Here is a 15880-nt window from a genome sequence, read left to right on the forward strand (position 1 = left end):
TCTGTGCTTGTAAATCGACTCTGTCGACTCCCTTTAATAGAGTCGGGGCAAAATGTATCGGCACGTTAGTGAATCGGATCAGTGCATCTCGGCTGCAGGACGCGCATCAGGCGCACAAGACTGAGACGCTCCGAGAGGAAGCTGGAATACCAGAACTCGCTTTGTTTCGTTCTGTTTGGCTTGTTTATTATATTTTTATTTAGAAATTAACTCGTTTTAGCTCAGAGGTAAAGAAGCTCGATGTTTTGTGCAGGGAGAAACACTTTGGTCCAGTTGTTCCTCCTCCTTATAGCGCACGGTAAGACTTCCACAGCCGCGTTTATTCTCATGATATCAGAGCAAGGAGAAAATATCTGTTCTTGTTAGTTTTCTGACACTTTAGATGTACTAAAAGTATTTTTTTTATTTCAGCTGTATATGTAACTTATAAACAAGTGGAAAATCCATTGACCTACTTTATACTTATACAGGATTCACCAAGTTTTAGATCCAGTATTTGTTCACAAATCTTTGTTTTGATTGTGACATTCTGATTTAAGTAACACAGTTGAAGTTATTAAACAAAAACATTTGTATTAGTAATTTTTTGTGCTTTAATTGAAATTTTAATATCGTTCTAATTTTCAGGTAAGACTTTTAACAGCTCAGTTTATGGTGTCTAATCTGCAATTTTCTAAATCCAAAACATACTGTTGACATATAGTCTTACTTTGTAAGGAATTGCTTGCATTAGAACTCACAAGACTGATTTCTAGACTGAATTTAATGTCGTGATAGTGTGAGAACAACCTTTGTGTTTAAACATGGTCACAGTGTTACATGCAGAGGAGATACAGTTTGCAAATGTATTGATTTGTTTTTATCTTTTTGTTCAAATAAAATGTATTAAATAATATTATTCTTATAGTTTTAAAATACTCAGGTACTGTATATATTCAGTATAATCCTATGGCTTTACTAAACGTAGGACTAATTCTTTTATTTGACTGAAGGTGAATTGAATGAATGGGTGAGTGTGTAATTTATGATGGATTGGTGCTGTCTGACCAACTTCTGCTTTGCACATTGCTCATTTGTTCACTGGCGTTTAGGTCAGGGCCCTGTGGACTCGATAACATTTGGGTACAGGGGCGCAGTCATGCTAGAAGAGAAAAGGGCCATCCTTAATCTGTTACCACAAAGTGGCAGGCATTTAAAATATTGATTTTATACACTTGAACTCAGTAATTTAGGATGCGTCCACATACTTTTGGCCATATATAAACCAAATGATTAAAACTGTAGACCCCTGTCTTATAACCGGTTTTGTAATCACACAATAGATCCACATGCTCTAAGGCACATTTATAACTCACATTAATCACATTTCACACCGCTAGCTGTTATATCATTAACAATTGGGTGCTTAATAGCCTATATGACTTTCGGTTAGTCGCGGAGTCAATTAGAAATTACCCTTCAGCGAATAATTAGTATGCAAATGACAGTCATTAGGGGTAAATAAAAAATATCTCTACATTTATTTTACTGACTGACCTGTTTGGTACAAGTGCTGCGATAAATTAAAGGACGAGAAATAATTTTTATTTGGATTTTATTCTCTGTCTGGTTTTCAAGCAGAAGAAAATACAAACAGTGGCAGAATGTAACCAAATCAATTCTTCTTGTCTGTCAGTCATGAATGCATGTGTGGTTACGCAAGACTTTGGACTTTTTGGAGTGTATCTATGGAAATTTGTGCCCGTTCAGTGAGGAAAAACCTTTGTGAGGTCAGGTAGTTGTAGGGCCAGTGATAGCTCAGTGGTTAAGGTACTAGACTAGTAAACAGAAGGTTGCCGGTTCAAGCCCTGCCACCACCAAGTTGCCACTGTTGGGTCCCTGAGCAAGGCCCTTAACCCTAAGTTGCTCATTGTGTAAGTCGCTTTGGATAAAAGCATCTGCTAAATGCTGAAAATGTAAATGTAAATGTAGTTGGATTGAAAGTATTGGCTTGTAATTGATTGTTTAACGATCCCAAAGATATTTAAAAAGGTCGAGTTCTGTGCTCTGTATGTCACTGAAGATTCTTTACACCAAACTTGCCAAAGTCAAGCTGGAATGAGAAAGAGCATTTGTGTGTGTGTGTGTGTGTGTGTGTGTGTGTGTGTGTGTGTGTGTGTGTGTGTGTGTGTGTGTGTGTGTGTGTGTGTGTGTGTGTGTGTGTGTGTGTGTGTGTGTGTGTGTGTGCGTGCGTGCGTGCGTGCGTGCGTGCGTGCGTGCGTGCGTGCGTGCGTGCGTGTGTGTGAGACAGACGCTGGAGGCTTTAGTCCCGAGGTGACAGGAACAGTCCTCCTGTCTATTTCTGTCTCCGCTGCTTCTACTCCTCTAACAAGCAAACACACTTAACATCTCCTCCAGTTTGTAGAGGAAGGTAGAAGAAAAGATGAGGACACATTTTCTAAGTCTTCAGTTATTTTCATTCGCTGATTTAACCTGGTCAGGGTTGTGGATACCTAGGAGCAGCCAGGAGATCCAAAACCAAGCTTCCTCACAGACAGTGAAGCATCTATTTGCCATAGTACCATGGTAATCACTTTTTACATCTTACACAGCTGAGGTCGAACCTTTACATACACACTGATGAATTTCATGGCTGTGATGTTGTTGACTGATATTGACGACTTTGCGCCCCCGTTTGTCTGGATGGTTTGGACTGTCAGATATAATCCAAGAACCACCAAAAATCAGTCTCAAACTGCATCCTGTGTGCTGCTACATACTGTTTGAATTGCTCATATTGGACATGTTACCTTGTTCAGTAGTGGACAATTTGGGATTTGAGCTCCACCCACTGGAGGCAAAGATCGGCTTAAACAGTTTAGAGAGTTGATGAGTTTATTCTCCCACCAGTGAGTCTTTGCTTCTGCTTATCTTTAAGTCAAATGACCTGAGAGATAAGACTATGATTACTTATACAGGTGATGTTATTAGTTTCTTACTTGTCCCTCCAAAGCTTCACTGTTAAACTCTGACTAACGGGTCACAAGCACTGTGCCATATTAGTCAAACATAAATTCAGGTTTTTTTAAATTACGACTAAATAAGTGTTTTCTCTCCAAATACTTCCTGTGCTTCGACATCGTTTTTGCTCTGAGAATCCTCACTTCTTTATGGCAGTTCCATTTCTTTGTGAACTTCAGTTTGTTAGATGAGCCGTTCAGCACCAGAAGCATCGAGTCAACTTGGCCGTACACTTCAGCAGTAGAACTTACCCGAAAGCCACTGTAATCTAGAGCAATTTCCTTTCGCAAAAGCACAGAACAGCAAAAAATGTAAGCAGAAACAATAAATGGAAAAGTAAGAGATTAACAATAATACACAATAAAAGTAATAAAACATTAACAAAAAATATATGCTGTTATAACATGCAAGCAACTGCTGCATCTGACTTCTGGGTCAAGTACATTTATATTTACATTTACGGCATTTAGCAGACGCTTTTATCCAAAGCGACTTACGTTACAGTATACAGTCTGAGCAATTGAGGGGTAAGGGCCTTGCTCAGGGGCCCAACAGCAGCAACCTGGCAGTGGTGGGGCTTGAACCAGCGACCTTCTGATTACCAGTCCAGTACCTTAACCACTAGGCTTGTGGACAGCTTGCCCAAGTAGAGAAACTTTCATTGGTTTAGCCAAATTGCCAGCATCACTACATGGTCTTGCTTTGGTCAGTATTAATTAAAATAAAAGTTATTCGATGTAAGTCACTGTGATGCCACAAAAGTTCATCTCAACACTGAGACGGCTACTGAATGACTTGGATGAACGGATGAATGTGCTTAACAAAGCAGGGCAGCGCTTGGTGATTTTATAATGCTACTCAGAATGGCATGCAATTAAAAATACAATCCAAATACAAATGTATATGAATTGGGACTACTGTAATGACATTTGGCTACTAATTTTAGTGTAAAATTTATGGAATGTATTATTTTGTTTAACATATTCATGAGTGTTGATTATGTGTAGTAGAGTGAGGATTTGTGATAGACGTACGTGTGTGTGCAGCTACGCTATGACTGTTCACTCTGATACAATCTGGGCTGTTCCTAGACCATATTCTTCAATATTTATATAAACATACATGGACTACTACACGACCTCACTGGCTATAAGTGCATGTAATACACAGATATTTTTGAAAGACGCTGAGTGCATCCTCAGTCAGCTAATCTGACGATGACACAGTATCATCTCTTCCTGTCACTCAGTGCACACACTCACTCAGGCTATGCTAATGGGGAGCAGGAGGATACACCCATGCTATGTGAAAGCCTTCAGCTTATTTTTGGATGTAATTCGCATTTTTAATAGCAAAGGAAAAAAAATTCATCTGAGGAAGTGGAGCATGCTGGGTTTAATGTTGATGAATCATTATTGTAAGGGTTGTGCAGATCCTCCTCGGCTGGCCCCACGCTGACGCTGTCTGTAATTACACTGATGAATAACTCGTGTGCGCTTTATCTTTATATTCGTTGGGTTGTGAAATGAAAACATGAGGTTAGGGATTATAATAAAGATCTACTATCCTGTCCGTTTTAAATCAGTAATGTATTGTTTGCAAACACATCTGCAATTTGATCTAATACATTTTATATGTAAAATTAATTGCTTTCATAATATTTCCAGTGCTTCAGAGAGAACTGATACAAACCAGCTCTTAATGGTGGGGTGAGCCGATTGAATAATAATAATAAGTTAGATTTATATAGCGCCTTTCTCATACTCAAGGTTGCTTACATCTGACTCACTGAATCACAAATACTAAATCAGAATACAGTAGATTCAGAAAGTATTGAAACTCTTTGCACACTTTATTGTGGAAACCATAAAGGACCATCTAAACAGTAATCATTAAAAGGTCCAAAAGCCAACATGTCATAGGTGACATATACTGTATATACTGTATGTGAAGGTACCACTGATGCGAAGGTGTAAATTGGGATTTTAGAAAGAGATTTTCTGCCAGTGAGGTGACGGCTTATCTCAGAAAGTTCAGGGTTATTTCAGCAGAATGATGCCAGGCCGCATTCTGCAGGGAGAATCAGACGACGACAACCAGTGTGTGTATCAGCTGAAGTCTTGTATCAAGCAAGAACAGACAATTAGTGTCCTCAGTTCTCAAACTGTTAAAAAGTCTCATTAATAGGAATTTATTTATTTATTTATTTATTAGGATTTTAACGTCATGTTTTACACTTTGGTTACATTCATGACAGGAACGGTAGTTACTCATTACACAAGATTCATCAGTTCACAAGTTTAATATCAAACACAGTCATGGACAATTTTGTATCTCCAATTCACCTCACTTGCATGTTTTGGACTGTGGGAGGAACCGGAGCACCTGGAGGAAACCCACACAGACACGGGGAGAACATGCAAACTCCACACAGAAAGGACCCGTACCACCCCACCTTGGGATCGAACCCAGGACCTTCTTGCTGTGAGGCGTCAGTGCTACCCACCGAGCCACCGGGCCACCCCATAAATAGGAAAGGTTATGGAACACAGTGGTAAATTTGCCTCTGTTCCAGCTTTTTTGAGTGTGTTGCAGGCAGGAAATGATGAATTTGTTTATATATACAAAACACGATTAATTTGGTCAGTCAAATTGATGACAATTTTTTCTCTCCACTGTTAAATGAAGATTTAAAAGAACAAACAAATGACAGATTTTTATTTTCATTGCATTTTACAAAATGTATTTTTTGGAAATAGGGTTTGTATTGTGAACTGAATGCGACACATTGTAAGTCGAGTCTACATGAGTTACACATTAAGCTCTGGCACAGTGTACACTCCACTCGCAGACACTTTCATTGGACTGATGCCTTTTTTAATTAACAGACGACAAGCCCCTGGCTAAGCCGTATTAACTGAGAGAGCAAGCAAAAAAAGTTAACAAGCTTAAATAATTAAAGGAATGAAATAAAAACAACACACACTGTAGAGACGGAGCTGCTGAACTGTGTGTTGTGGTGTGTGTTTTAATGAAGTACCTCCTCATAAAAAAAACACTTCAGTATCATCAGATACTGGACAACCGACTGCAGGAATTGGGCATTCAAAATATTTGCAAACATTACTCAGATGGGTCGGCTGAATACTGTTAAATCGGCTATAGTAAGTGGACACCTGACCATGAGCTTGTTAGCTATCCTATTCAAAAACCAACTACACAGAGTTGCCCCCTGTGTAGCTCATGTTCCTAGCCTCCAACAAAGCATCACAAAGTTGCAATGGTCTTTTTTCAGCAGTTTACTCAGTTACTAGGATCCAATGTTTCTGCTAACTTTAGCAGCGTGTAGAAATACAATATACATAATGTCCAGGGTCCAGTGTGTATCATTCGCTATTGCACATCGCTCACTTTAATAATATTCGGAGCTGCTAACATTTAATGCCATTGCCGTGGATCATTCTCAGCACTGCAGTGACACTGACATGGTGGTGATGTGTTAGTGTGTGTTGTGCTGGTATGAGGGGATAAGACAATGCAATGCTGCTGGAGTTTTTAAACACCTCAATGTCACTGCTGGACTGAGAATAGTCCACCAATCAAAAATATCCAGCCAACAGCGCCCCGTGGGCAGCGTCCTGTGTCCACTGATGAATGTCTAGAAGAAGACCGACTCAAACAACAGCAATAGATAAGCGATCGTCTCTGACTTTACATCTACAAGGTGAACCAACTAGGTAGGAGTGTCTAATAGAGTGGACAGTGAGTGGACACTGTATTTAAAAACTCCAGCAGCGCTGCTGTGTCTGATTCACTCATACCAGCACAACACACACTAACACACCACCACCATGTCAGTGTCACTGCAGTGCTGAGAATCATCCACCACCTAAATAATACCTGCTCTGTGGTGGTCCTGTGGGGGTCCTGACCATTGAAGAACAGCATGAAAGGAGGCTAAAAAAACATGCAGAGAAACAGATGGACTACAGTCAGTAATTGTAGAACTACAAAGTGCTTCTATATGGTAAGTGGAGCTGATAAAATGGACAGTGAGTGTAGAAACAAGGAGGTGGTTTTAATGTTATGGCTGATCGGTGTAAAAGACTGTGCAGTTAGAACAGTTAAATGAAAAATATACCCACTCAAGCAAAGTTTACTGTGTAATGTTAGCTTCTTTAGCGTTGCCCAACGGCTACAATGCTGGTGTAGCTAGCAAATAATAAAGTCTGTGCCACCCCAGGCCTTTTTAATAAAAACACTTCCTAAACCTGATCCAGTAATTTAGTGAACTGCAAAAACATTCTAACCTGATTTAAAACTAAGAATAACAAACTTGTTTACGTTTCAGCTTACGAATTTTATACCACAATACATAAAAACAAAGTGGCGGCAACTCTGTACTAATGCCTATAGCTTTGTGGGATGTCCAACAAGCTCATGGTCAGATGTCCACATACTTTAGACCATCTCTTGTTAGAGTAAATAGTATAGTGGTCTATTTTAGGTTTTATTCTTATGAAAGGTATGGTACATGATGCTTTCTCCTGTCATGTCATTGTGCATAAATATACCCACCCCCGTCACCTTCTCGCTCAGCAGGAATTGTATTTTAACAACGCTGTGTGTGTGTGTGTGTGTGTGTGTGTGTTGTGTGTGTTGTGTGTGTGTATGTAGAGTGTCTCTCGTCTAAAGGAGAGGACAGGTTGTTCCGCCGCTTGTTTCGAAGGTATAATCAATTCATCCGACCGGTGGAGAACGTGTCAGATCCAGTGACGGTGGAGTTTGAGGTCTCCATCTCTCAGCTCGTCAAAGTGGTAAGAATTTTAACACATGTTGGTCGCATCAGCCTCATGTTTACATTAAACATCTTCACTTCGAGCTTTCTCAGGAGCTCATTGCAACTTCTTCGGTGAAACTTCTTTGGACAGTGAATGTGTGACAGCTAAAACCCACTCACGTCTAGTGTTACTGTCAGTTTCAACTATGTGAAATACTAGAGTTTTTTTCTGAACTTAGAAAATATCTCCTGCACAAGCAATGACGGGGGGGGGGGGAGAATAATCCATATAAATTACAAATAAATAAGCAAAATAAATCAAACTGAGATCTGTCTAATCAAATGATTGTCTTAAGACCCTATTTTCTGGCTGTGACAGCCTCAAATCTTCTAGGAAGGCTAAGAAGATTTTGAAGTGTGTCTTTTAGCATTTAGTAGACCAATCCAAATCACTCACATAAACATAAGCATTGAAAAGCATACAAAGCTAATGATGAAAAAAGCTATTAAAAGAGAAATGCACATGTGTAGATCACATTGCACAACAATTCATTCATGCTTTATGTATAATTCATTAAAAGGTTGGGGGAAAAACTGTGGTTACTCAAGTCAGCCAGAAAAATGTGAACCTGGCATCCACACCCAACGACATGGCTGCATTAGAAGTAGAAGAAATTAGACTCAAAATTAGCTACAGAAGGCCGCTCAGGTGGCGCAGCGATAAAAAACACGCTGGAATCAGAGCTGGATCTCGAATACATCGTATCAAATCTCAGCTCTGCCTACCGGCTAAGGCTGAGCGGCCACATGAACAACGATTGGCCTGTTGTTAAGATGGGCGGGACTAAGCCGGATGGGGTCTCTCTCACTCATGACTGGTGCAATTACGACCTCTGCTGGCTGACTGATGGCGCCTTCACAGAGATGAGAAGAGAGTGCTCTCAGGGTGTGTCTCTCCGTACACAACGCTGAGCTGCACTGCACTCGTCAAAGTGTAGGTGATAAGATGCATACGGCTTGCTGCCCACGTGTCGGAGAGGGCGTGGGTTAGCTTCGTTCTCCTCAATCAGAGCAGGGATCGGCATTGGTGGTGAGGAAGCATGATACAATCGGGCAATTGGACTCGCTACAAAGGAGAAAAAGGGAGATAATGCATAAAGAAAATATGAAAAAAAAAAGAATTAGCTACAGCAAGTTGCCTAAATATTGGTAATTCACACTAAATATGTAAAAGTTCACACTATAGTCTGTAGTCTTTGTTATGGATGATGACATGGTTTGGTAGTTAATGTACCTTCAAATTAAAATCAGATCATATATAGAGACTATTATATTACTCTGTTACTTCCAGTAAAATGTCCTGCACCATTTCTTACCTTGTGAAAATGATTTTTCCATCATCAGCAGATCAGCAAGTGCAGTGAGGCAAAAAAAATTACTCTCCACTCCCAGGAAGTCCAGCAGACAGAGTGCTTATAGTTTAGGATTAAATTATCCACTCCATAGCCACAAGCTTTCCTTTACACACCCCAAAACCAGAAATAACACCCCCCCGGTGTTATAATGCCAAATAACACAGACTTACTCATGCTCATTTTCAATATACACTATATGGCCAATTGTGTTTGGACACCCATCCTAATTATTGACTCAGCCACATTCAATACAAAGCAAAAATATGAAATAAGTGTTTTGCCTTTAACTTTGTAGCAACCAGTTACCAGCGAGGCCCATGAAGACATGATTAGACAAGTACCCATGAAGTGCATCTGTACAATAGCTTATAAAATAACCAGTGAATGTACGTATTAGATAAGTGTACCTAATATAGAGCTTAGCGAGTGTATATACTGTTTTGTATAAACAGAATTCAGTGATAAGTGACAGTAAACTTAGTAGAACTATAAGATAAGATAAGATAAGATAATCCTTTATTAGTCCCACAATGGGGAAATTCACATCATTAGACAAGAAATAGTAACACTGTATGTAGTACTTTATAGCATGAAATATATTTAAATAATTTAAAAATTCTTTGATGGATGAAACATTTAGATCTGTCTTTTTTTCTCTGTTTCTGCAGGATGAAGTTAATCAGATAATGGAGACCAACCTTTGGTTGAGACACGTAAGAGAAATGTTTGGAGCATAGATGTTGAGTGTGTTTATGTATATATACACTATTTCATCAAAATTATGTAGAAATCCTGATCCAAAACTATGGAACCATTAATATGTTGGCCAAAAACATTGGCTCCAAGTCAATTATCCAATTCATCCTATAGGTTTTTAGTTATGGGTTACGGTCAGGACTCTGACATGCCAGTATAGATGAATTAGCTGCATTAACTTGCACCTAGGTGGAATGGGTAAATAGGTCCAGGATGTAATCATGTCTGACAGCTCATGATGCCAGGTAGTTCCAGACCCAACACTGTCCCAGTTATTAATATTAAAACACCAATAAATGTTTAATTCTGCTGACCTTATTCTACCTTCTAAATTGGACACTATGATGTTTGGTGCCTCAAAAATGATTGTCATTTAACTGTCCACTGCAGTTGAGTACAGACGTTCCTACTCTGAAGTTTCCATTAAGTTCTGATGACATATATCTGCATGTACCTGTAATATTTCTTCATTCTTTTACATGTTGCAGATTTGGAATGACTACAAGCTCAAATGGACTCCAACTGAATTCGATGGCATTGAACACATCCGAGTTCCATCCAATAAGATCTGGAGGCCTGACATTGTGCTCTACAACAAGTAAGCCCAGTCAGTCAATCAAATATATGCTTGTAAGACCTTTTTTTATTGGAGAAACACCAAACTGATTACTGAGTATACGAATGGTATCAAGTCGAATTTGACATATTTTCTGATTCAATCCACTGATCCATTTTAGATAGACAGATAGATAGACAGACAGACAGACAGACAGACAGACCTCGGTTTGATCTTTACCTCTGGTAACTATCTGTTAGGATGGATGGATGGATGGATGGATGGATAGACATAGAGACAGACAGATACTTTATTTATGCTGAGGGAAAGGTATAAGTATATACAATAGGATCAATAATAGACATTGTTTATGTATACAGGTATATAAAGGGATACATATTAAATATAAAAAATATAATATCAGATAAAGGTATGAATGAGTATAATAGGGGTACAGGCACGGTGGCTCGGTGCGTAGCACTGTCGCCTCACAGCAAGAAGGTCCTGGGTTTGATTCCCAGGTAGAGGTCAGGTTCCTTTCTGTGTGGAGTTTGCATGTTCTCCCCCCGTGTCCGCGTGGGTTTCCTCCGGGAGCTCCGGTGTCCTCCCACAGTCCAAAAACATGTGATCAGGTTGATTGGAGACACTGAAATGCCCTATAGGTGAATGGATGTGTGTATGTGTGTGTGTGTGTGTATGTGTGTCTGCCCTGCAATGGACTGGCGCCCCGTCAAGGGTGTTACTGTGTGTCTTGCGTCCATTGAAAAGCTGGGATAGGCTCCAGCACCCAACGCGACCCTAATTGGATAAGCGGTTAAGAAAGTGAGTAAGTGAGTGAGTATAATAGTAGTAATATTCATTTAATTATAATAATAATAATAATTTTATCCTTTAAAAGCATTTTTGTCAGATGTCAAGTCACCACAGGGACCAAAATCATAGACAGTATTTGTTCCTCAGGGTTACCTTAAGCCCCCTGTGTCTCTTAAAATGATCTTCATCCAACCTCCCTTTACAGCAACATTACAGCTTTAATACTGGTACTGATAACTAAAACTAAAGTAATAGTGTGTACAGTTTTTTGTTGTTTTAGTTTGATGTGTTTTGTCTTTGTTATATATTTATAAACCTTTTATTTTTGCCGCTGTAGTGCTGTAGGTGACTTTTTGGTGGAAGATAAGACTAAAGCCCTGCTGAAATTTGATGGCACCATCACCTGGGTCCCTCCAGCTATATTTAAATCCTCCTGCCCCATGGACATCACCTACTTCCCCTTCGATTACCAAAACTGCTCCATGAAGTTCGGCTCATGGACGTACGACAAGGCCAAGATCGACTTGGTGCTGATTGGCTCCAGGGTGAACGTCAAGGATTTCTGGGAGAGCGGTGAGTGGGAGATCATCGACGCTCCCGGGTACAAGCATGACATCAAGTACAACTGCTGTGAGGAGATTTACACGGACATCACGTACAGCTTCTACATCCGGCGTCTGCCTTTGTTCTACACCATCAACCTCATCATCCCATGCCTCCTAATCTCCTTCCTGACCATCCTGGTCTTTTATCTTCCATCGGATTGTGGTGAGAAGGTGACACTGTGCATTTCTGTTCTTCTGTCCCTCACCGTCTTTCTGCTGGTCATAACTGAGACCATCCCGTCCACGTCTCTCGTGATCCCTCTGATCGGCGAGTACCTCCTGTTCACCATGATTTTTGTCACGCTCTCTATCGTCATCACCGTCTTCGTGCTCAACGTGCACTACCGCACTCCCACCACGCATGCCATGCCCGCCTGGGTGCGTGCCGTTTTCCTCCAGACACTTCCCAGGATCATGCTCATGAGACGTCCAGAGTCCTCTGGGAAGGAAGGTGGACCTGAAAGTGGGACCGTGTCTGGAACTGGACGAGGAGAAGGAAAGAAAAGCAGCAGCAGCAACTGTTTGGAGTCTGGAGACGGGCAAGTGAGGGAAGCAGAGGGCAAAAAGGGGGCATGTCCACGTCATTCAATAAAAGATGTCCCAGAGGGGGACTGTGGGAAGGCCAGTCGGCAGCTGAGTGCCGTAAACACGGTCGTGGCATTTTCAGTGGTGTCACCTGAGATCAAGCAGGCGATCGAGAGTGTCAAGTACATAGCGGAGAACATGAGAAGCCGTAACAAGGCTAAAGAGGTGTGCAGACGTCGTGTCTTTATTTTTATATTTACTTCATCTAACAACTCTTTTCTTTTTTCTTTATATTAACTTTTTTTTATTTCCATCTATTTATTATTTGTTGCCTGTCATAACGCCATCCATTTTTATAACACGACCTTTTCTTCATCTGTAATTTCTGTCCTTCTCTTCATACTATAATTCATCTTCATATCTTTGTTTATTTTTCTTTTTAACACTTTCCTTTCATTTATAATCCTTTTATTTTACCTCTCCTTTATTTATTGTTCCACCTTTTTACATTTTCTTTACTTCTTCCTGTCATATCAACCTCATGACTTTTTCTCTTTTTCCTTTTTCCCGTTCCAATATCCATTCACTCTTTTATCATTCTTTTTTCTATTAAACAATCAGCATTTTTTCCTTTTTAGTACAACCCAAATCAGAAAAGGTTGGGACAGTATGGAAAATGCAAATGAAATAAAAACACAGAGTTTCTTACATTTACTTTGACTTGTATTTGATTGCAGACCATTTGAACCTAAGATATTTCATGTTTTATCTGCTCAACTTCTTTTCATTTTTAATATACATCCATTCCTGCATTTCAGAAATGTGTCAGTGCCCTTGGCAAAGGTCATTTACACTCTGTGATGCAGCATTAATGCAGAAAAGTACATTAAGATCTTAGAGCAACATGTGCTGCCTTCAAGACGTCATCATTTCCAGGAACGTCCAGCATTTCTCAACAAGACGATGCAAAACCACCTGCTGCACACGTTACAAAGGCGTGGCTGCGGAAGAAGAGGGTACGGGTACTGGACTGGCCTGCCTGCAGTCCTGACCTGTCCCCAATACAGAACTTGTGGAGAATTTTGAAACGACGTACTGCTGCACATCTTAAGACGTGTTTGCCGCAAGAACGGAACAAAATAAAAGCTGAAACACTGAATAACTTGGTCTCCTCGGTGCCAAAACGTCTTTTAAGTGTGGCGAAAAGGAACGGCAACTTTACAAAGTGGTAAATGCTTTACTGTCCCAACTTTTTTTGGAATGTGTTGCAGGCCTGAAATGCAGGAATGGATGTTTATTAATAAATGAAATGAAGTTGAGCAGATAAAACATGAAATATCTCAGATTCATCCTGTCTGACATCAAATAAAAGTCAAAGTAAATGTAAGAAACTCTGTTTTTTTATTATTATTTGCATTTTCCATACTGTCCCAACTTTTTCTGATTTAGGGTTGTAGATCATTTCTTACCTTCCATAATTCATTTAAATTATTTTATTTTTACTCTTTCTTTTCCAGCCTGTGCTTCTTTTTTTACCATATCCATTCTGCTTTATTTTCCCTTTATCACCTCTTATTTCTGATGCTTGTTTTCCTTTTTTTCTCTTTCTTACATTCACCATCATGATGTTTTAAGCCACACTGTAAATAACACAAACACGTGCTCTCCCTAATTTGGACAATGCAACATTTATTCCAGTTTTTTACATTCATTTAAATAATAAAAACTAAATTGAGACTCATTTCTTCATGCCAGATAGCCGCAGGAATGCTATCGATGCTCGTTTTATATGCTAACTAGCCCCAGGAAAGCGATAATACAGTTAGATCTTCTTTCCTCATCACTTCTCAAACACATATCTGGTTTCACAGTGCTGCATAAAAGCCGGGGGAAGAAAATGTGACCCAACGTAACGTCTGTTTACCATATCGTCACTGTATTAAGGCTGCTAATACCCTTGTAACCACATTGGTTATGCGTTAGCAGCGCTGAGGATGGGTACAGAGAAGCTTTTGATCTTCTTCCTCTCTGGAGGAGTTGGAATTTGATATGGAAAAAAACAAACACATTTTTCTGACTTATTTTACTGTTTTGCGATGTCGGTGCAGTGGAGCCTCATAATGCAGCACTAAATAACATTAGCATTGTAATGCCAGTGACATTCTTCATGACAATATGGAATTATAATCACAGTTTAAATAGATGTTTAAATAGATGTGCCCCCTCTGACCTTGTTCTATTTTGCTTTGTGTTTTTCCTCCTCCTGCAGGTAGAGGATGACTGGAAGTACGTGGCCATGGTAATTGATCGGATCTTTCTGTGGGTGTTCGTACTGGTGTGTGTACTCGGAACGTTTGGCCTTTTCTTCCAGCCTCTCATTGGCTTTTTCGCATAACCGCTGGTCAATCCAACACACACCACATGTTTTGTCCAGTCATAGACCAGTGCATCTGTATCTACCAGTCACCGGAATCACGGACACAATCACAATGATGTATTCAATCACTTCAGCTTTCACAATAGTAAAATACTCGTGTCCTGTCACACCACATATAAAATCACAATCGGTTCATTTACAGTTTTGCTTATTTTAATACAATTATCGGGCGTATATATGAAAAGAAGGGTGGTCAAGTTGTACACAAGACCACAAGAAAAGTCAACAAATCATCCAACATAACAGAGAAAAATAAACAACATGAAAATACCATTAATGGAAGACTTGATAATAATCTTATTTGTTTAGATTATCCAATATAATTAATTAGAGTTAATGTTTACTTAATATTTCTTACTTACATACTTATGTAGTGTCCTGTCACACCACTAGCTCTTATTCACTCGCACTGATATCAGGGATTTTGAAAATAAAAGCAGGTCAGTGAGATCGTCTTAGCTACCTATTTGATGCAGTAGCTAATATTTGTATTTGTAATATAACTTTTAGATAGAGAGGACATAGGCTGCGCCCGAAACTTTAAACTTTCAAACTGAACAGTAGTGGAGAACGACAGATTTAATTTTGTCTGATTTTAAAATAGTTATAACTGTGACGATGTGACGTCATGCATTACATGACACTGGTAAAAAGGTGGATGTAGTATGTACTGGGTTGGGTGCATACTGCACACTTGCGTACTGAAAGAGCGCACTGCTTTACCGGCTGAGCAGTGTGCACAGCCTCAAATTTTGTACATACTGTTAAAGTATGTGATTTCGGACGCAGCCATAGAGTGAAAAAATCTCTTTAATTTTTTGGCACAGTGCAAAGGACTGTCAGTACAGCTCAGGCGTATTCCTCTGGTCACACTTTAGGCTCTTTAGTCTCTAGTTCAGATAAAATTTTGTTTAAGTAATCTTTGTGTCACAATAGAAATAATATTTTGCACAAATTGTCTGACATCATGTTTCAATTAAAATCCTGATTAAA

The 15880-nt window shown here is 39.6% G+C and overlaps 2 protein-coding genes across 3 annotated transcripts in view; both read left to right on the forward strand.

Annotated features, from left to right (window-relative positions):
- The window catches only part of chrnb5a (cholinergic receptor, nicotinic, beta 5a), a 29373-nt gene extending 21620 nt beyond the window's left edge, over positions 1 to 7753 (forward strand). The window contains exon 9 of the mRNA XM_063009046.1: positions 7678 to 7753. The gene's annotated coding sequence lies outside the window, so the exon portion shown is untranslated. The remainder of the gene's footprint in view (positions 1 to 7677) is intronic.
- On the forward strand, positions 218 to 15152 carry chrna6 (cholinergic receptor, nicotinic, alpha 6). Of its 2 annotated transcripts, none has more exons than XM_063009044.1 (6): positions 218 to 298; positions 7678 to 7817; positions 9864 to 9908; positions 10440 to 10549; positions 11658 to 12675; positions 14720 to 15152. In XM_063009044.1, exons 1-6 carry the CDS (start codon positions 241 to 243, stop codon positions 14843 to 14845), a joined length of 1497 nt encoding a protein of 498 aa, XP_062865114.1. In that variant the 5' UTR covers positions 218 to 240; the 3' UTR covers positions 14846 to 15152. The 2 variants fall into 2 exon arrangements, with proteins under 2 accessions (XP_062865114.1, XP_062865115.1); XM_063009045.1 differs by lacking the exon at positions 14720 to 15152 and adding an exon at positions 13269 to 13347.
- Positions 15153 to 15880: the final 728 nt, after the last annotated feature.

The sequence above is a fragment of the Trichomycterus rosablanca genome, chromosome 14 (genome assembly GCF_030014385.1).
Source record: "Trichomycterus rosablanca isolate fTriRos1 chromosome 14, fTriRos1.hap1, whole genome shotgun sequence".
In the NCBI taxonomy this organism is placed as follows: Eukaryota; Metazoa; Chordata; class Actinopteri; order Siluriformes; family Trichomycteridae; genus Trichomycterus; species Trichomycterus rosablanca.